Raw genomic sequence first — 21,602 nt, 5'->3', positions numbered from 1 at the left:
ACCCCACCGATGCTTGAAGCACTCTTCGAACACCTCATCGAAAAGCCTGGTCTATACCTTGACGAGATGGTAGTTTTCTTACAAGACAAGTTTGATATTACGGTCTCGCCCTCAAGTGTAAAAAGAGCCCTTTCTTCGGCAGGTTGGACCAAAAAGACAGCCCGTAACAGAGCACAAGAAAGGAACCGTGATCTACGAGATTTCTACTTCCATAAGCTATCTGAATACCAATCATATCAACTAGACTTTGTTGACGAGCCTAGATGTTATAAATGGATAGGGTTTAGGAGGACTAGTTGGTCTCCTCTAAGAGTGAGACCTGTTCAAGTAGCGAAGTTCCATTGAGGCCAGCGCTATCAAATATTACCCGCCTACGCCTAAGACGGTATACTCCTCTCTCGTGATTTTGCGGGCTCGACAGATGCTGTCGTTTTTGAGGATTTTATCGCGCAGCTGCTACAACACTCTGGGAGATGGCCGGAACCAAAGTCGGTCATAGTTATGGACAATGCATCTTTCCATCATTTTGAGAAGATCGGGGAGATGTGCTCTGAAGCTGGGGTAAAATTGCTGTACCTGCCACCATATTCACCTGTCCTGAACCCTATTGAAGAGTTCTTCTCCGAGCTGAAGAGCTACGTTAAGCGAAAATGGAAGTTATACGAGGCTCGTCCCGACCAGGGCTTCGATACCTTCCTCCAATCATGTGTTGATGCTGTTGGTGCGAGAAAGACCAATGCAGAAGGCCATTTTCGACATTCCGGTGTTGCCATCGAGGAATTCGGGAAAGGCGCTTAATTCGAAGAACATCATTCGCTACCGTTCCATATCATAGTCGATAGACTGTGGTGCTCCGAAAATATTGATTCTGTCTACCCACTCCGTCATTAGTGCCTGAAGGCCAGCAACATGCCAGGCCAATCAATGACCATGTTAATTATGGATTTGCCAGCCGTTCTAGTACTAATCAGCGCCCGCCTTTAAAATGCCCTTTAACTGCCTCATGAAAAGCCTCCTCTTCGATGTGTAGCTTGACTTCCGTTCCTGCTCTGCTGGTGATTGGTCTGACAAGGCGGTGGAAGTAGTGTTGTTGTCGGACATCGCTTGCGGAGTTTTAGACGCCTATCTTTTTACTGATGTCATTGGATCCTTGTAGAAAGTAGCGAGGGCTCTCTCCGATACTAGTCGTGAGGGATGGTCTTCTGCGAGCACTTTAGATTTTATCGTGATAACATGCTCTAGGAGTTTGACTGCCTCCTTGATCTGTCCGTTTGCTTGATATACTCCCACAAGCTCATGCTGTGACGCTAGTTGATCAGGGTGGTCTTCTGCGAGCACTTTAGATTCTATCGCGACAACATGCTCTAGGAGTTTGACTGCCTCCTTGATCTGTCTGTTTGCCCGATATGCTCCCGCGAGCTTATGCTATAACGCCAGTTGATTAGGGTGGTCTTCTGCGAGCACTTTTAATTATATCGTGACAACATGATCTAGGAGTTTGACTACCTTCTTAATCTGTCTGTTTGCTCAATATGCCCCCGCGAGTGCATGCTATAATACTAGTTGATTAGGGTGGTCTTCTGCGAGCACTTTTGATTATATCGCGATAATATGCTCTAAGAGTTTGACTACCTCCTTGATCTGTCCGTTTACTTGATATGCTCCCGCGAGCACATGCTGTGATACTAGTTATAAGGGATGGTCTTCTGCGAGGACTTTTGATTATATCGCGACAACATGCTTTAGGAGTTTGACTGCCTCTTTGATCTGTCCGTTTACTCGATATGCTCCCGCGAGCTCATGCTGTAACGCCAGTTGATCAGGGTGGTCTTCTGTAAGCACTTTAGATTCTATCGCGACGATATGCTCTAGGAGTTTGACTGCCTCCTTGATCTGTCTGTTTGCTTGATATACTCCCGCGAGCACATGCTGTGACGCCAGTCGTGAGGGATGGTCTTCTGCGAGCACTTTAGATTCTATCGTGATAACATGCTCTAGCAGTTTAACTGCCTTCTTAATCTGTCTGTTTGCTCGATATGCTCCCGCGAGCTCATGCTGTGATGCTAGTTAATTAGGGTGATCTTCTGCGAGCACTTTTGATTGTATTGTAATAACATGATCTAGGAGTTTGACTGCCTCCTTGATTTGTCTGTTTACTTGATATGCTCCCGCGAGCGCATGCTATAATACTAGTTGTGAGGGATGGTCTTCTGCGAGTACTTTAGATTTTATCGCGATAATATGTTTTAGGAGTTTGACTACCTTCTTGATCTGTCCGTTTGCTTAATATGCTCCCGCGAGCGCATGCTATAATACTAGTCGTGAGGGATAGTCTTCTGCGAGGACTTTCAATTATATCGCGACAACATGCTCTAGGAGTTTGACTGCCTCCTTAATCTGTCTGTTTGCTCAATATGCTCCCGCGAGCTTATGCTATAACGCTAGTTAATCAGGGTGGTCTTCTGCGAGCACTTTAGATTCTATCGTGACGATATGCTCTAGGAGTTTGACTGCCTTCTTAATTTATCTGTTTGCTCGATATGCTCCCGCGAGCTTATGCTGTGACGCCAGTTGATTAGGGTGGTCTTTTACAAGCACTTTAGATTCTATCGCGACGACATGCTCTAGGAGTTTAACTGCCTCCTTGATCTGTCCGTTTGCTCGATATGCTCCCGCGAGCTCATGCTTTGACACCAGTCGATCCGCGCTATCCTGGGTAAGATTACTATCTCTCCACTCGCAAGACTCCCGTAACCAGAGAACAGCTTCTTGCATCCGACCATCAACGTATAGGCACCGCCCGACCTTTAAACATAGCTTACTCATCTCCTCTGTGTCTTTGCATTGCTTATCCCTCTCTATGTGTGCCACGTGGGGCAGGTAAGCCCGCCAGATTTCACGGTTAGTGTAATCGTCGGAGGGAAAGACTTTTAACAGGTGTTTCAATGCCTCCATCCTTGTGTCTATTTCACAACGCTTCTGATTCACCCACACCCTGGTCGCTAAGTGGACGAGCCTATGCATGTCGAGTGTAGTGCCGTCGTCTCTTCTTTCAAGAAATGAGTAGGAGCAGAGTGTACCGATAGCTCCTGCCAGCCGTGCTTCGGGATCGGCTGTTGGTAAGATAGAGTATGGGATTGCCCTCCATTCAATGCAGGACATAAATGCAAGGAGATCTGCGGCTAATCTATCCCATTCAAGAATCCCGTTGAAGGTTATCGACCATGTTTTCGCTATCGCATTCGGCAAGTTCCGGTATCTTGTTGTATCGCCAAAATCCGTGCTTATAAGTGTAACCGCATCCTGCTCTGTCTTCTTTAATAGCCGTAAATACTCAGAGATAGAGCTTTTGTTTGCGTTAATATATGCTGCCGCCTGGGTAATAGCTAACGGGAGGTATTCCAGCTCTGTGAGAAGGGTTTTCACGGACTCGGAGTCATCAGCAAGATCCTTTCGGATTAAGGACTTCTCCAACAAGTCCCTTGTTTCGTATGTCGCCATCTTTCCTATCTCAACCACATCGCTGCCTGTTAGGTATTGTGCCACAGCTCCATGTCTAGTTGTGAACATAGTCAGCCCATCATTGCTTTCTGGCAGAAAGGACAGCAAGCCTTCGGTTTGGTGGGTCCCACGAAGTAAGTCAAGGTCGTCGGCATTGTCAACAATTAGCAACCACTTTCCTGCGCTCTTTGCGGATAGATGTTGCCGTAATAGGATTTTTACGTCTTCGCTGTTCTCTTGAGCCTGACGTATTCCCAATATTTTTGCTACCTCCGAGCAGCTTAGCTCAAATGTCTCCATACTCAGCGATTGTACCCAGAAGATAGAAAATTCTGGGCAGTCTGCCTTAACGGAGTATGCGAACTGTAGCGCGACTTGTGTCTTACCAATACCACCGAGACCGCTAAGTGTTGCCTTTTGGCAATCTTTCCATACAAGGAGCTTTTGTTTCAGGGTATTGAGTTCTGCACTTCGGCCGACAAACTTGTGATTTCGTTGCAGGGGCAGGTAGAAAGTTCGTTTTGTCTCTATAGAATATGAGATTTAATTCTGAATTTCGAGCTGTGATATGTAGACTAACCTCGTAGTGCGTCATCGACAGTTCTTGTGTTCACTATATCCGCCGCCGGTATTACTCCTAGCAACTCCTTCGCATATGCCGCTGCTGTTCCCGCCGCGTACGGCTGCCATCTCTTGTTCTTGTGCGAGTCAGAGTAGTCGCAGATGCCGCGGATCACTAGGCACGGGAAGTTATTCATCAGGCCGGCCGCCTCCATCTCGAAGCAGAGGACTCCCCCAAATTCAAAGCTAATCTTGTCCCGTTCCACACCGTCCCTCATCACCTGGTTCCCTGATGCGATGGTACCGTAGTGAATCATTGGTGTATTGTTCGCCCGCTCCTTCCTCTGCATCCTTCTCCCGGCCGTGCATGATCGACAGCTATCCTCACCGCCATGATTGCACTCCGCTTCGAATAATATATCGCTCCCTGCTTGGGTGCGGCCGAACTTGGGGAGGTTACCAAGCTTCGATAGGTGTGGCGACAGACTACTTCTGCCTCGGTCGAGGTTGGATCGAAGCTTCGTAACGGCAGCGAGGAGGATTGTAGGTGGAGTATTAAGGAACCCAGTCCGCTCGAACCCGCTTGGTGTTGACTTTCCGAAGTCGTATTGTACTACTCCGCCATGACTGTTTCCCGGCTGGCTCACAACAATGTCGCCGAGCCGAATATCGGCTTCTTTGCTTGGGACGCCGCCTCCGATTCCCACCATCAGCCCAAAGCGTATGGCCGGAAACGTGTTCTTCATCTGTATGGCCACTGCCGCAGCCGAGTTGGTACCTGTCTGGCCTGCAGGCAGACACGCTAGGACGACGTTGTGGGCCCCTATGGATCCCAGGGTGTATATATTCGAATCGTTATAGCTCGGAGGAAGGTCTTGGTGTTCTTCGTCAAGCACCTCCTGCGCCGCAGTCAGCTCGTCTGGCAGGGCGCATACCCACCCAACCGTGTAGTCCTGGTGACTGAGGCAGCGGGCCATCTTGTTTTGGTGTCAGCTAAATCTGGCCTCGATTTGGTTGTAGGCTTGAGAATGATGGTCAGCACGAAGTGCGACAGGCCTCGTTCGAGACTTATACGAGGCCGGGCGCAATCTCCCACGGCTGACATGGAAAAGGAGCAAGGCTACCCCGCCGGCATCACGTGGCGCTAAATTGAATTAGCAACTCCTGGGAACCAACCTGTCATTTAACTAATTATACTTTGTCCACCCAGGTCCTTGGCAGATAAATTTTGGGACACCTACTTCTTGCAGAATGACTAAATGCTACGATGGGACGACCAATAACATGTTATGTTCTGCAGAGTAGTAGAAATACTATCTTTATAAGAAACTGCACATGGTCTTAATCTTCTTCGACTAACTCGAGGTCAAGGCCATTGGACAGAGTGATATTGCATGCCTTACGCCAGTCAGCTTTGCGCTTTTCGTCAGTCACTTGCAGCTCGTGCCATTCACAGTATGCCTTGACAGCATCATCTCGAGGCCCAGAGATCTTGATTTTCTATTTCGAGGCCGCAGGTTTGGGTGGTGATATGGGTATAGCAGGCTCATGTGTACCCTGCGGAGCCAAGAGATTGATATTGATTGGATATGGGGCCCCCAAAGCGACCTGGTTGTTCGTTTTATTCGACGCCCTCTCAAGTTTCTGCTGGGCCTCCACGTAGAGAGCTTGTCGAATGCCTTCTGGAACTTCATCGTGACTGTCAAGCTTGCCCCCTGCATCCACATAGGAGATAAGTTTCATAAGGTGGGATTTTCGTAGGCCGTAATGTTTATCGGTAACACTCAGTGGCACAAACTACGCCAGTTCTAGGATAGGGTTGCTTGGGTACTGCGCACGCTTTTTGATCAATCGATTTGATCCTTCACCGCCTATTTCTTCCAGCTTGAAATAGCTGAAGAAACTGTCGCCCTCTCTCAAGGGTTTGTTGCTTATCTTTTATTTATTCGAGACACGTGCAGGAACTATACCATACTTTAGTCTTTATTACTAGGTTATTGAACCCAATGGCTCCAAGGCATCGGGAGAGTGCGGCTGCGCTTCGAACCCAGGATAAAGATCGCTTGAACCCGGCCAAAACAATGAGCAGCGAGACGACCACGTGCAGGGGAACCACAACCACGTCGGCCTGTCGTGACGACCGCGTAGTTGGTAATGCGATTGACCAAAGAGAGACTAATGTAACTTTCCGGCTCCCTGGAGTCCACGCTTTGGTAAGTGACCACCCATGTTTCAGCGATAGTAGGGCTTTACCTGCTTGCTCACATGGACAGTTGAGTGATCCCAGAGTGTTCTGGCGCCTATACCACGGCAGCGATTTTGAACGGATACAACCAACCCACCGGAAAGGGTTCCTTTTTCTGTCGTGCGAAGAGAGAGAGCAAGACTGACTTGATTTTCTACATAAGGTGTTCTCTATCGCCAGACGGTCCGATGACCTCATTCATGTTCCTCACCCGGAGAAGGGCAGGATCTTGGATCTAGGCTGTGGGACGGGAATATGGGCCATGGACGTGGCTGAAACATACCCAGAAATGTTTGTTGTGGGAGTTGACCTTTCTCGGATCCAGCCTGATCGACATCCTCCCAACTGCGAATTTTACGCCCCATTTGATCTCGAACGCCAGTGGCAGATGGGAGAGGATTCGTGGGATGTAGTCCACCTCAGGATGGGATGGGGCAGCGTGTCCAATTGGTTCAATCTCTATCGCAGGGTTATTGCACACCTCGTCCCGGGTGGCTGGTTTGAACAGGTGGAGATAGATATTGAGCCACGTTTTCTTAACAATCCCTCGAGGCACTCGCCTCTGAGAAAGTGGCACCAAGCCTTCGAGCGTGCCATAGCGCTATCTAGACGGCCGCTGACACACAGTTCCCAAGACACGATGAGCTTTTTGCGGACTGCTGGCTTTACAGAAATCAGTCACCAAACCATCAGGTTGCCGTTAAATCAATGGTCGTCCGATTCTCACCAACGAAAAATTGGTCGCTGGTACGGCCTGGCGTTCTTGCAGTTTATTGAGTCATTGGATCTCGGTCTTTTCAGCGGCATATTCAGTTCGGCTCCTAATGAGGCACGTGAACTTAATAACCAGGCGAAAGCAGAAGCATCTGATCGCAGTGTTCACAGTTTTCATGTATTACATACGTACTTGATTTTCTCGCCAGGTCAACAGCCTTCCCTTTCCGTTTTAGTGCTCACCCCTCGCCGCTTTTTGCTCACTAAGTAGACCTAAGCACGCCCTAAGCAGCCTGAGGCAATCACTAAGCACGGGATGAGCGGAAGACTAAATACCCTAAGTAAGAAATCTTAATAAACTGCATCCTAACTAACAGTCTCCCCCTTGCCCGTTACTCTACTCTAAGTTTATTTTTGCCCGCCACACTCCCTAAAAAACCCAGCACTACTATCACAAAAATAACAAATCAGGGAGGCTATTTTTTCTTTTAATACCCACAGCCTTTTCCCCAGCAAGAAATACTATACTATCGTGTTACACTAATATAGCTAATATTGTTCTAGGCTTTCTCCATTAAAAGATAGTATAAGCCCAGGTATTCATAGGAGCGGCCCTGGATATCCCAAGAGTCAAGGAATTCTCGGAACACCAATTAACACTAGTCTATTATAGATATATTTTGAATTTTGATCCCGAATACCTACTGGTAAAATGGGATGCCAATGTTTCCCCACTAAAATGCATAAAACTGATTAAAAAAATAAGATTCGAAAGTGAGGATATAATGCTGATTATTTGTGGCTATCCTGGCCTAGAAGGCTTGCTAACTATAGTATAAAGTCATAATAGGTTCATTCTAATTAGGTTAAATTCCTTATATAGAGCCCTATTCTTTCTTGTCCAAGCAATCTATAGACATTACTGGCATGATAGTCGATACATAATACATGTGTTAGTAGACATCATACGAAATATTCGCACGGAAATCACTGAATAATATCATAGCCTATGTATGATAGTATAAAGGAATTATAGATCTTAGAAAGCCTAAACTAGCTCTTAGGATCCTTGCTGGTCTCCAGAACCTTGAAGTCCCTGAACAGAACCCACTGACTAATTTATAAAATAAACCCCTGAAACAAAAAGATAATACATTAAGACTATTTAAACTCATAAAGGGCGCTCTAATCTAGCAGTCTCGGTTAATCCCTCTTAAGTAAAAAGCTCCTAATTACTTTCAATTTCTTCATGAATGGCCTGTCGAAAAAGAAATCTTTTAAAATATATTAGAAGATAATTTGCGGTTTAATATATTTTACTTGGTCATTGCTTCTAGTACCAGTTACAGGCCTTTATTTCAGATAAGCCTTTGATATTTGTTATGCAAGGTAAATATAATTAGAGTAAATGCGGTAAATCTTCATTTTGTTGGTTTTATTTATTCTTACAGAATTTATAGACGGTGCGGGAGAATACCCGGTGTATCTATGGCTCTAAGTTAGGAGCTGTGTTCTGAATTAACGAGGTTACTTTAACAGAAACCTGTGGCCTCTTATGTTATTATAACCCCAATTAATTAGTAACTTGCCTGAATTAATACGCTGACGTATTGTGCTTAACAGTAATATTTAGGTATCTACTATCACTATATAGGTTTTCCAGATTTTACATATACTGCTTTACCAGGGCGAACTTTGAGCTTCAGCGAGGCCAATAAAGGTATTTATGCCTGGGTTTGCTTCCTAGTTATTCCCTTATCTGGCAGCTGCAAAATTTTACGCTATGTTATATAGCTCTGTTAGCGCTCTACTAATAAGAGCTATTACACTTTTTCCTTTTCCCTGATTAGTACTTGCCCCTAGTTGCGTTCATGGTGTAACTATGGTAAGCTTGCAGATGAGACGGGTAATACTTCTTTATTTATAGTCCTATTTCCGCGAGGAATCTTGCAAAAGCTGGTAATGCTGAATTCAAGGATTATGATTATGGGTATATTACTGATGCTGTTTTTACTAGCCAAGTGCTTTATTGCTTTCTTCTCGAGCTTAATTACGAAGACTTATAGTAAAAATAATGTTAATAGTCTCTAACTAACATTGCAGGTTTGGTAAGAGGGATTTATAGGTTTGATACTACCATACACAGTCCTTCTGGTAAATATTAGGAAACTCTAATACAGTAATACTGGAGGATGTTTAGTAGGACCTCGGCTTTGCAGGTAAAACAAAAAAAAAACTATATTATTAACTGTGTCAGGCTTCGGGTGGTGGGAACAATCCTGAGCAAGCTGAAGAGATGTAATACATATACCTGTTATTAGCCGGCTGTGTTAGTTAGATACATAGTTAAAAGGCGGAAACAAGATCTCGCATTTCGACATTAGACGGTTCGGTTCAGTGACAAGGTAGGACCGATAGGTTGAGTGAGAGCTTCAGATTAGGTTAGGCCTGAGTTAAAATCATTATGGCCTCAGGGTCCAGAGGTTATGATTTCATCCCTCTCTATTCTCTCGCAACTAGCAGGTTTTCCGTGATAAGCTGGCTGTATCATGATATACTCTTCTTTTCGTCCTTCCACGCCGGCTGCTTAGATCCTATTATACATACAGCGCCAGTAAGTACATCCTACATTCTGGGAGGAAGATCTTGCTTATTCATGCTCTTAATATTTCATAATCAGCTGCATTATTTACTAATATTATTCTTCGGTTAATGCCATTCATTGCCCCCGTAATAAACATTATAGACTATAGGGAGCCGGTTTACGGGAACCATTATAGTAATACTACTTTCCTATAAGTGCTGATAAAAATAAAGAACTCACGCGGACTTACTAGAGTAGTACTCTGCACACTGAGCGGAAGATAGGAGTAGTTATAATCTAGGCAAATAGTATTATTTTAGCTTATTCTTAATGCTTGTTATGGGGGAGATGTAGTTACAGGATTTCTTCTTATCACGCATATTAGCAGTTTCTTGTGAAGGAAGAGCTGCATTATTTATATGTTAAAATAGAATAAGTAGGCTTTGTGGGAAGTTTATATTAAGGAGTAATGAGTAAAGTTCGCGGGAAAAACGAGTGGAATATAGGCTATGCCTATCACGGTATTACGTATATAGGGATTATAAACTTTTGTCAGATTGGTAATGTAATGGTAAACATATCTTATATATAAGAATAAGAACATCTAACTAGTTACACATTCTAGTAAGTGTATATGCCTGAACGTTCCTAATATCACGATATAGGGAAAATAGTTTACTATACCGTGGGTGTTAGCTAGCATAATATAATTACAAGTGCGGTCTCCCGGACTGTTTTAATACACTGCGCTATAGGGACATCCACTTCGTGTATTAAAGGGGCTTGTATAAACCTGTATGTTACAGATTAAGAAGTTTTATATAATAGCCAATCCAGCGGACTGGGCAATAGGAAGCGATAGGATACGCTACTCCTAAGGAAATTTTGGATACAGGACTACTTAATTACTTATTCACGTTCTGTTATGATTTAATGTTAACCAGGTTATTTAAGTTATATCTGACCGCTTAGTATCTGGTCACTACTCTTGTTTACATCTAGTTTTGTGTATTCGGGTTTCTGTACCTCACAAGGTCTATTATTAGTATTGCGGGCAAAACCTATACCGCGATATAGAATATGTTGCCTTACTAACAGAACAAAACTGTATCAAATAAATCGAGGTTTGCAGCAGTAATTGCCCAGTTGCTCATACTGTACTATTCCCCTTCCAATGTTCAGACACCCCTGGCCTCATTAATAAGGTCATGAATGTAAATATCATTTGTCTAATCGGGCGTGTTTACTCGGGTTTCTAAAAGGAATTATTATTTGCACGATATTTCACCGGATTTTGTGGATGGTTGGCCTTCCTCACTAGCGTGATGATTGAATATGGCAATAAGACACTGAAGTAAAACCAGTATAGATTATCGAGGGGAAAGAATGCCCGCCCGGCCTTTCACCCGAGATTGTCGAAAGATGCCCGGGTATATTTTATCCATTCAATACCCAACATCTGTAGTGTCACGGATGGATATGAAACATATAACTATGATGCTCGATCTATTAATCTATAATTCTTTTATACCTACGGTGAGACGGAACGAGAAGCTCCTCTCTTATATACGCGTTGTCCTTACATATAGCGTTGACTGTCAATTTTCAGCTTCCATATATGCCCAGATTCTAAGCCCTAATAATATGTTAATGTCTACAGTTAATCTTAACCTTGGCCAAACTGAAACCGCAGTATGTCTTGACTATTTTTCGACGATAAGATAACCTGACCATTGCAGTTAACATTCAGGGATTCTTCCCCTTTTGCCAGCTTTTCCCTCAGATATGTTGTTGGCGTACTTTGTTCCGGTATACTCTTACCCGAGGTATTCCTTGTTGTAGTTCTGGCTCGCCAGGGGCCCACTGAGTAATCGGCCTTAATTTACTGACCCGTTCCGACCTTCCAAAATAAACAGGCCTATTATTATCCGCTTATAAGGGCTCCCTGCTTTCAGTTAGCTATTCGGGTTTCCGCATTAACCAGTGTTTATATCAGAGAACCGTCAGCAACTGAGTGCTGCTAGAAATTAGGTTTCTGTCTTATACTGAGATTAGTAAGACACTTTATCGATTCTATATTATTCCGGAAATTAAGTCTCAGTACTAGTATCTGAAGACAGGGTTATAGGTAAGAGCCAGAAGCAACATAACATAAAGCAGTTATATTTTCGCGTAAGTGCCGGGGAATATACACACAACAAGTTAGAAGCTTGGAAGCGTGCGCGATCCGTGTTTGCCTTGGTATTTAGACTTAAGCTATATTCTAAGAACAGGTCAAATAGGTGACACTCTGTACAAGGAAAATCTTCTATGTTAGATTAGAGAACCCCTGCTGCATAGTATTTTAACATCCCGCCTAAGTGGTCGATGCTGACGATAAGGAGCTCTATTTGACGAAGGGTCTGTATAGTACAATAAGATGACTAACGAGAGCGTAAGGCATCTCGAAACCAACTACATAGCGGCCAAACTGGGCCTGCCTAGCGTCACCCGTAAAGGGGACTCTTCTGAGACTACAAAATCGCCTATAATACACAAACTTAAAGGTCAAACCATGTGCAGTATCGAAATATTCTGAAAGGTTGCGTTAAGTACAGCTCCATGTATCAACTACAGTTGTGCCACTCCTTCAGAGGAATATTAATTATATGCTGGGCAGAATGGCTAATGGTTACTTTAAGTTATAGAATTTCTAATCTCCAGAGCCTCTTTATTATTCACAGGTTCAGGATAAATCTTATTATATAAAGCTGATGTGTTAGTAACCAGCACATCATTTCGAGTTACTGTGGCTTTAAGCCAGGTTAGTTATCTTCAAGTAATCTTCTAGCAGACTATTCTCAAAACATTACTAGACTCAAAATTCATATGGTAAGAAATACCGAAGTTCCGGATGCTAGTTTAGTTCCTATATATAGTAAATGTCCGGTGGCAGAGTAAGATCACCAGTAATTAATATATAGAAGACTGTTGGTCTCGCGGCACTATAAATATGACTTGGGTAGTGGACTCAGTTGCTGGCTGGTTAACTATAATATACAGGAACTAGTCTTCCAGGGTAGCAATACCCAGGGTGCCAGGTTCTCCGCTGGAATGGCTTCAGCGAAGGTTGCTAGGTCTGGGATGGGAAGCGATGTGCAACAGGGGCATTCCGCAGCGGAACTTGAGGAATCCGATGGACGGTGGATTATCACAACTGCGTCTATTACGGGGCGGAAGATGTCTGCCGAAGAGGAGAAAAATTGAGCGTGCGAGGGTGCGAAGGATTAACCGGTTAATGGGCAAGGGATATCTTAGATGTAGCAGCACGGGAGTGTAAAGTGGCTTTAAGTAGACTACCAGGTGCTGGTAGCGGGAATATAAGATGCTAATAAAATTAGTTAATAACAGAGTCATATAACCTGTAATGCACACACTTTCCTGTTTAAGAGGGCTGTCTATAGGGGTATCAGATTATATTGGAGGCTACGAAGTCTCCTAGGATAAATAAATCAGTTCCGCTAAATCATAGCAGTCCTGGAGGACAGCGGCCTGCTTCCTCGGATATGGCTCCTCACTCATAGGAACCTAGACCCGGGTTCTCGAGCGCGCAACCGTTCTGGAGAACAGACACATCAATCCTGCAGTATCCTTTCAATGTCGTGGGACTCGAAGGCCACCATAGGCCCTGTTCTTATTGCCGGAGCGTGCGAGATATTTATCTGCGCATTTGCCATAAAGCACGGCTGTCACCTTCGCTTATTTCAAAATTACACGAGCAAAATCACGGGTGGTATTCCTTGCACTGTCATCGTTTCTGCAAGTGTCTCTTCCGGATGCCATCGGGGCTATGATCTATCCAACTTGGAGAGCGGAAATTTCTCTATGTCGGTGAGATCGTCGTAGCTAGGTGAGCAGTGATCCATGTTTGCGAGCCAACAGTGCATTTTCTTGGTATAACATCCTATTGCCACTTCTCTAAAAGCAACATGCTCCTTAGTTGCTACATTTCCCTTTCGCCAGCTCCTCTTCTTCTCTCCACGCGTCGAACAATTATGTCATGTCAATACAACTCGCCCATCTTATTGACGGGCCGAATATCGACAACCTATCGAATGCTCTCACAATAATACTGGACTTTGCAGAGACATCGCACACATCCGTATAAAAGAGCCTAATACCCAAGAAAAACGAGACAGTTACACATGTTCATAATCATTCAACGCTGTCCTCGGACGAAGCCAAATCTTCCCCCATCCAAAGCCAATACTCAAACTCAGCTTTATCCATTCCCTCTGGTGGCTGTGCGGAAAGCTGGTTGGCGGCACGCTTCATCTTTATCGTCGTAGGGTTGTCCTCCCCCTCAATCAAACGCCGCGCCTCGTACGCCCTTGTCGCAAAAGTCCGCGCTCTAGGCGCATCATCATTTTCCATGGCAATATCGAATGCGTCCTTGTAAGCTCGAGCAATTCTACCATCCCAAATGCCTTCCTCCTCAAAGAGATCAAACATCATGTGCAGGAGATTCAGCGCCACCCCTGGCTCCTCACCATCCAATAAGGCTTCCCCAATTGACCTGTCAATGGCTTGAATCTTCATGAGCCGCTCGTCGCTCAATTTACGTTTAGCAAGTGGCAGTGAACAGAGTTCGCATCTGCATATAAACTTGAATGTTTCTTTCAGCTGGCACTGCCGCTCTGCGAATTCGGGCGTACTAGCAAGGTATGAAATGGTTATTTCTTGCCCTGCATTGATATCCCGGAGCGCGTGCACGGTGAGCTCGCCGATATTCTCATTCCAAGTATTCTGGGCATTGTGGTTGCAGGAATGATTGATTCGGGACGCGTCGAGAAACAAGCCACCAGATACATCGTCTGAGCCTACCAGAGGAAGAACGTTGGTTCGAGCAATGCCGAGAGAGTGGCTATGAGCATCACCATAGATGTTGGTGAGGTCGAAGAAAGCGGCTTTTTGGTCAGCAGTGAGGCGATTTACTTCATTTTTGACGATACTTTCCAGGGCTTGAATGCTGGGATTGCCTCGAGGTACTCTGAAAACTGGAGCTTCTGATAGTAGACGTGTGCCCTTGACTATCCTTTCTGTCGCAACTAGTCCCTTTCCTTTTCCAGCTATTGATCTGATAGCGTATGGTTTGTCAGACGCTTGGATGACAGCCTTGCTCACATTCGGAGCCTCTTCCACATTTCTAGTGCTTGCTGCAAATTCAACAGTGTTGACAGAGAAAGGAAAGCTAATATGTTTGTCGAACTGGCCCCAGTCGAGGATAAATATGCCTCTCAAATCGGGATCTTGGAGAAGTTTGCAACTTTTCTTGTGGAGTTTCTCGTTCCAGCCATGAGCCTGACAGGTCTGATTCAATGAGTAGTAGTACATAAACAAGATGATATCTTAATCGTACCTTATTGCAATATCAGAAAAAAGAGCATTTAGAGCACTTCTTCATGAAGGCCGAGTTTTTCCCGCACCCGTGACACGTCTTACGACTATCAGACTGTCCTGAGATATGCTGGATTTGATCACTCAACCCAAGTAGATTTTGCAGCGAGATTGGAAATATCTGCGTCAGGTATACCTTATGAGCGTCTGTCTAGGAGCAAATTGAATGGTCTTGGGGAGTTGTACCTTCAACCTTGCCGGGTCTTCATGACGAATTCCTGGCTCGTCAAACATGAAAGCGTGCTGTTGTGCGTAGAGAATAGCTACCGTGTAGCCACTTTGGATTTTTGCACTCTCTAACTCGCTCCCTCGACCATCGGTATAGAAAAATAGAGGAACCTTCCTCCCGTCGATATCGCGTATCTCCATGTGTAGACGGGTAAAAAAATCGAAATCCACAATCTCCGCTAGAAAGCACCAATGGCGATTTGGTTGGCCGAGGTCCCCCCTATAAAAGCCCAGATCTACATATCGTTCGTCTGGAAGGCCATTGAAGGCAGGGAAGATCTCGCGGTTGCGAAGACCTACCCTTGCCCCCAAGCGTGGCGACTTCTCTCTCTTCCACAGCCAGTCTTCGAATTCTGTGGATTCAAGCGCGTTCGGAACATCATTCATCCGCGTCTTCCACAGCATTGATAATCCGTATAGGGGGAGCTGTGAGGGATTCTGTGGCAGTGCCCCATACTCGATCACGTGTTTGCTATCACTGTGTGGCAGAAATGGTCTTGGCAAAGAGCTGATTAATACGCCGAGTTTATAGTTATGATCATCTGCAACGATTGAAGGTCTTGATTCATTCTAATCTACTGCAAAAAGAAGCCATATTTATGCAATTTCAGGGGCTTCAGATATGCAATAAAGAGCTTGATCATACGATTCAAGCTCTATAATCGTACGATCAATATTGATCGATTGCTTAATCGGTTGAGCAAGGTGATGAAGTAATTGCTTAGTCAGTTCCGCGGCCACAACTGCCACCGGAAATCCGCCAGCCTCGCACTGCTCTTTCCGCGAAGATGTGTCCTCTTGCCAAGTCGCCATGCACGATAGCAACTTGCGCAGCATCCAAGTAAACCCTTGACAAGCCTGGGTCATCTGGGCCCGTCATTTCATATAGCTGAATCTCTCGGTCAAGATAGCGCAGGGTTTCTAGAGGGGAGGATAAGATCCCCTCAAGGCCACGCTGACCGACGAGACAATCCAGACTATGAATCTCCTCTAGAACCTCATCATTTCTTGCTATCTGCTCGGGTGGCAAGGAGCAAAGACGACAGGAACATGAAAACTTGAATTTTGCTCCGAGCGCCTCCTGTCGAGCTTGCCGGCTGTTGTGGGCCGCTAGATAATATATTGTGATTTCTTCACCTTCGTTGATGTCTCGTAGCGCGTGGATAGTATGCCGCTTGATATTTTCGTTCCAACTCTTCTGGGCGTTGTTATCGCAAGCATGGTTGATACGGCTTGCTTCGAGAAAAATTCCCCCTCCGGTTTCGCCATCCTCAATTGGGAGGGCGTTCGTGCGAATGATCCCGATATATTGCTCGATGGGATTCTTGTAGGGGTAGATGTTGTGCAAACTGAGGAAGGCTTATCGCTCTTGTTCAGTGAGCGCATTGACTTGCTGGCGGACGCTTTTCTGCAGTTCTTCGTTGCCCAGCTGGTCGCGGTTATGAGGGGTTTGGATAACGGGCTCTTCGCAGAGAATTCGCGTGCCCTGTAGAATTTTCCTGGTTGCAACAAGACCTTTCCCCTTTCCTAAAACATCCTTCAAGTCGTACATGTTGTTCGATGTGCCGGAAATATGGTTCTGTTATATCCAAGCTCCGTGTTGAATTCACTAATCATTCATGAGTTATTTCCAGAAGACTTATGAAATATTGTAGCAAAAAAGTGGGGTTGGGCGAAGTTGGGCAACCTTGCATATCCATATGCCGGTTGCCCACCTATTCCAATCAAGAGAAAAGGTACATGCACGATGTAGGAAACAAGGATTCAATACATACAGTGCCCACAGGTAAAGAAGGACTTGCCAACTAGAAAAGACACAGTATCAATCCAAACATACTTGAATCCGTTGGCCAGGGCGAGAGAGCAACAATCCTCGATCTTTATGCATCGTAATCGATTCTCGATTTCCATACTGAAGCCGTCATTCTATTCCATTCTTCTCGTATAATGGCTTAGAGAAGATTCTCCTCGCTTTACTGAGCACTCCGATTAAACAGCCCTTGTCATCCATATTGTAGATATCTTCCTGCTGTATATCGTACTCCGAAATCTTACGAGTCAAAAGTTCGAATTATAATGCATGATTCAATGCAGAATCAGCCTTTTTTTGTGAGGAATCAATCCCAGTTGTATAGCGAGAACTAAAGTCATTAATATATCGCTTTATAAAGCGGCTCGGCCACTGTTTTCCGGGACGATTACCAGAGATCTCATGGTCTAGATTTTGCAGCATTTCAAATAATATATAAAGGCTTTCCTCGCCCAATCAATTGATATTAGAAATAAGCACTTTCGCTTGCCGATCATTAAGCAATCGCTGCTCCTAGTATTGCTCATCTTTGGAATGCTGAACGCCGCGGAATCTTCTTGATAGCGTTGACCTATGAATTCCATACTTTTTCGCAATAAAAGTATGTGTAGGTCTATCTCCAAGCTTCAGGGAGTTTGATTCTGCAATCACCTCATCAATAGGAGCAATATTGATGAAGATACTGAGGTTTCAAGATGTTCAAAATATCCGTGTAGAATTAATTTTCGTCCGTCAGGTGATCAACTACGGTATAGCCTATAGGAAAATAAGTTAACTAGTTAAGCCTTGGTCCTGTTTCAAGCGCGATATGAACGGGGTTGACGGCCGGCCTACTCGCAGGATAAAAAACTGTCGATTGCGGATGGCTCATGTCTTCGCTGGCTGCTACCAGAAGGCTGCGCTCTAACAAACGCATGTTTAGTACGCCGAACGCACCCCGAATCGAGAAGGACGACTACAGGGTCTCATATTAGTTATGGTCAAAAGCCTTTACGATTATTTTCTCTAAATGCCACACTTATACTCAGACAAGATAGTGATTTTCGTATATATAACCCAGTGGGGCGCTGATTATTGCCCTAAAGGTCCTCAGGTTATCTTGATCAACAGACATAAAGCTTCGGTTGATACACAGATATGGACAGTTGCTCACAAGACACATGACATACATCAATATGGCCCTCCAGGATCTATGTCCTTAAGCGATAGCGTTTGGAGGCTTACTACTGTAAATTCCATGTGACTATATAATTTCTCCATTCAAACTCATCATCCAAAACATCTCTGCTATAAAGACCAATTTTACTCAACAACAGAGCCAACACTGTGAATTCTAGACAGAAATATAACTCGAAGAAAGACAAGATGTCGCTAGGGCGAGAGAACCAGGACACAGAATCTAGACTTCATTACGCAAACAGCTCATCAAATACTCCTGACCGGTAATTTCGTAATTCGGTGCTCGATTGTAACCTTTTAACTATCTTTGCTTGGTTCCCCATACAATTCTCGGAACCTATTGCAAATCCTTAACAATCATGAGACATAACAAGATAAGTAGTTTACTTACGACGGTCATTGTAGCGATTATGGCTTAATTCCACGTCCATCATTGCTCGTCAATCAGTATCAAAAGAAAGGTGGTGACATCCTGAGGTGAAACAGCCATCGGTAAAATAGCCAGTGAAACTTCATCCGTCTTCCTCGTCATCCCTGACTGCTAATCACACACACTAGGGTTGGATATATGTGGCTGATCGGCTGGTGCATCGGACATATCCTCATCCTCTATATCTGATATGGTTCCACCATCTGCATCGGACATATCCTCATCCTCTATATCTGGCATGATTCCACCATCTGCATCGGACATATCCTCATCCTCTATATCTGGCATGATTCCACCATCTGCATCGGGCATATCCTCATCCTCTATATCTGATATGGTTCCACCATCTGTATTGATCACAGTTGCATATCCATCGTCCCTTCCAACCATTAGAAGATTCGAAGGAGAGAAAAGAGGGTTAAGGTATGATTCTCGAAAATTTTAGTCCATCAGGTAACCCGTCTGGGTATTCCTGGCGGGGACAGGCTTTGATGCTAGCATCGTCAAAGATGCAGCTGGACAGGCAGAGATTCTGCAATTGAATTGCAAGGCTGATATGCGCATAACATTGGAATTGAATGTGCTCAGAAAAGCTGTTGCCATGCCCATCTGTCTAATACCGACAGTTTTTATACTTCCCATGCCTTGTGCCCCGACTTTTGCGCCAGCCACGTTGTCCACTGCGACGATTCTTTGTACTGTATATGCTTTTCTGAGCTGGACATTTACAGATCAAACACTTCGTGCTGACTGCCTCTATCGTTCGCGACTTCAAGGGGAAGTGTATCAATCGTCGACTTGTACCTTATGTAAGGTCGCGGACCATATGGAAATATATGATTAGGATAATAAAAGTACTCACAGACCGACTCCTCGGGAAGTTTCGGTTGGGGGATTTGCAGAAACCCTTCCACTATCACTGATAGGATTATCTTCATGAGTATCCATGCAAACAGTGCAAGAATATCGAGGATGATCGTCCATCGAAGGTGTAGCAGGCATCTCTATTGTATTAAGCAATTCATCAGAAAACTGCGAGTGCTCAATCTAGCTGATCTAGAGTATGCATGAACTATACTTACTTGATGTGCGTTCGATCTCTAGCCGGGTATGATTCAAAAAACAAAGAAGTGAATGAAGAACTGGATGAGGGAACGGTCGTTCCAAGCGACTGAACTCTTTGATAGATATGTGAAGTGCTCTGACGCGTCTAAGACGAGTTAGACGCGTCCAGGGTGAGAGAAGGCCTATTATCACATGATTGTACACGTCACTGCTATAATATCTATAATATACCCACGTGATTTTGTACAACGCAGCATTTCAAAAACTATCTCCCTTGTGTACTGTGCAATTTGTGACGTCGTCTTCTTACGGATTGACTGATAATATGTTGTGCAGCATTACCTATCGTTACCTGGTTTAATTAATACACGGTACTCTACCCTAAGATAATGATCGTGACAGAAGAGATTAACTAGGCTCTTTCTTAAAGTGCGGACCGGGGAACGAGGGTAAGGAGCACGAGATAGTTAACGTATTTCATAAGCGAGTCGGCCACACAAAACGAATCGGCCACCGCTCCAATTTCCGCCCACGGGCCAAATACTGGAGCCTTTATCAACCAAATAACTCTATTTCTATATAAAAACTAACTAGGAACTCGATTAGGACATTATAATCGTTTATGTCCTATAATATAACAATCACTGCAGCGCGGGGGCGCTCGTACGCGTGGCCTATCTGTAGGAAGTGCAGGATCTAGGAGAAGCGTATTTTGAGCTTCATCGACCTGATTCTCACGCTGGAACTGCTCTAGACCTTCCTGAATAGCTAGCCCCTCTGTAGTAGCTAGCTGCCTAGTAGAGCGTTTCTTTTTTCGAAGCTTCTTTGCATTAGCAGCGCGTAATTCGTTGATTTCTTCACGCGCTAATATAAGCTCATTCAGATGCAATTCATGACCTTTAATAAGCTTATCTATACGCGTCTCTAGCGATGAAGGGCTCTGTGTGCGCTCATGTATACGCTTTTTAAGTAGCTGCTTCACGGTAGAGGCCTGCTTTCCAAGCTGCCTAGTTGTATAAGGCGTTTTGGGAGCTGAATTCGTTGATCGACTAGGTGGTGGTGTAAGAGTCTTTAGTCGAATATTCAGCTGATTGAGTACTCTATCTGGGTTGAGTGGAACTAGGCCTGCGCCTGCGAAGCTATTTCGAATAGTCTCTGCTTGAAAAGCGCGTTCGCGAGCTTGTGGAAAAGCCTCTAAGAAATCAAGTTTGTTGATATGGTTGATTCCTAAGCGTGCCTGTTTCTCAACTAAGCTGCCGTACGCCCGCTTAAGGGGCGAGAAACAGCCAACATCTAAAGGCTGTAGTAGATGTGATGAGTGTGCAGGCATACAGATAGGAATAATGTTATTCTCACTGTATAGCTGGTCGAATTGAGGTGTAAGGTGGCTGCCATGACTGTCAAGGATAAGGAGTCGATATCTTCCAGTTGTACGGCCAGTAGTAGTCGGAACAAAGAGATTTTTAAGCCAGCGAAGGCCTATCTCGTCCGTAGTCCATCTATTAGGACTAACCTCGATCCTACTATCGCGTGGGAGTGTAATATCTTGATACTAATCCTCTATATAGACCTTGCCTTTAAAGATCACACATGGAGGAAGCGCCTAACCGGTAGAGTTGATACACTCGATCGAAGTAACCCATTCTTGATTACCTGGCTGCACAAGAGAGGCCTTTCCGTAGTATTCAGCTCTAGTAACTACCTGAGCAGTAGCTACTAGGCCCATAGCAAAGCCAGTTTCGTCAAAATTGTAGATATCTTCTTGTATGATCCCATATTGCATTATCATGATTTATACACGATCAAACTACTCCCTAATAATTTTAGGATTTTCGCATTTAGCGCGCCG

At 44.6% G+C, this 21,602-nt stretch overlaps 6 protein-coding genes across 6 annotated transcripts; 2 read left to right on the top strand and 4 right to left on the bottom strand.

Annotated features, from left to right (window-relative positions):
* Nucleotides 1–963: 963 nt before the first annotated feature.
* P170DRAFT_407447 (kinesin light chain) lies at nucleotides 964–5,139 on the bottom strand (the record flags this gene model as incomplete). Its single annotated transcript, XM_024846683.1, is given in 5 exon segments — nucleotides 964–1,122; nucleotides 1,135–1,380; nucleotides 1,756–1,992; nucleotides 2,620–4,028; nucleotides 4,082–5,139. 5 exon segments carry the CDS (start codon nucleotides 5,037–5,039, stop codon nucleotides 964–966), a joined length of 3,009 nt encoding a protein of 1,002 aa, XP_024704068.1. The 5' UTR covers nucleotides 5,040–5,139.
* A 264-nt stretch (nucleotides 5,140–5,403) lies between these two features.
* Nucleotides 5,404–5,835, bottom strand: P170DRAFT_358663 (uncharacterized protein; the record flags this gene model as incomplete). Its single annotated transcript, XM_024844309.1, has 2 exons — nucleotides 5,404–5,537; nucleotides 5,619–5,835. Coding segments are annotated over 2 exons (351 nt in total), but the record flags the coding sequence as incomplete, so codon positions are not given.
* Nucleotides 5,836–6,068: 233 nt separating this feature from the next.
* On the top strand, nucleotides 6,069–7,292 carry P170DRAFT_464396 (class I SAM-dependent methyltransferase; the record flags this gene model as incomplete). Its single annotated transcript, XM_024852241.1, has 2 exons — nucleotides 6,069–6,275; nucleotides 6,471–7,292. The coding sequence occupies 2 exons, from the start codon at nucleotides 6,069–6,071 to the stop codon at nucleotides 7,290–7,292; spliced, it is 1,029 nt and encodes a 342-aa protein (XP_024704066.1).
* Nucleotides 7,293–12,634: 5,342 nt separating this feature from the next.
* On the bottom strand, nucleotides 12,635–12,784 carry P170DRAFT_357607 (uncharacterized protein; the record flags this gene model as incomplete). The annotated part of the gene is made up of 1 exon (XM_024844229.1): nucleotides 12,635–12,784. A coding segment is annotated over one exon (150 nt), but the record flags the coding sequence as incomplete, so codon positions are not given.
* A 1,015-nt stretch (nucleotides 12,785–13,799) lies between these two features.
* On the bottom strand, nucleotides 13,800–15,674 carry P170DRAFT_475104 (SET domain-containing protein; the record flags this gene model as incomplete). The annotated part of the gene is made up of 2 exons (XM_024853223.1): nucleotides 13,800–14,954; nucleotides 15,228–15,674. The coding sequence occupies 2 exons, from the start codon at nucleotides 15,672–15,674 to the stop codon at nucleotides 13,800–13,802; spliced, it is 1,602 nt and encodes a 533-aa protein (XP_024704064.1).
* A 763-nt stretch (nucleotides 15,675–16,437) lies between these two features.
* On the top strand, nucleotides 16,438–16,761 carry P170DRAFT_475103 (uncharacterized protein; the record flags this gene model as incomplete). The annotated part of the gene is made up of 1 exon (XM_024853222.1): nucleotides 16,438–16,761. One exon carries the CDS (start codon nucleotides 16,438–16,440, stop codon nucleotides 16,759–16,761), a length of 324 nt encoding a protein of 107 aa, XP_024704063.1.
* Nucleotides 16,762–21,602: the final 4,841 nt, after the last annotated feature.

The sequence above is a fragment of the Aspergillus steynii genome, assembly GCF_002849105.1.
Source record: "Aspergillus steynii IBT 23096 chromosome Unknown P170scaffold_4, whole genome shotgun sequence".
In the NCBI taxonomy this organism is placed as follows: domain Eukaryota; kingdom Fungi; phylum Ascomycota; class Eurotiomycetes; order Eurotiales; family Aspergillaceae; genus Aspergillus; species Aspergillus steynii.
The sequence above is the reverse complement of the archived record's forward strand: the minus strand, read 5'-3'. Positions and strand labels throughout refer to the sequence as shown.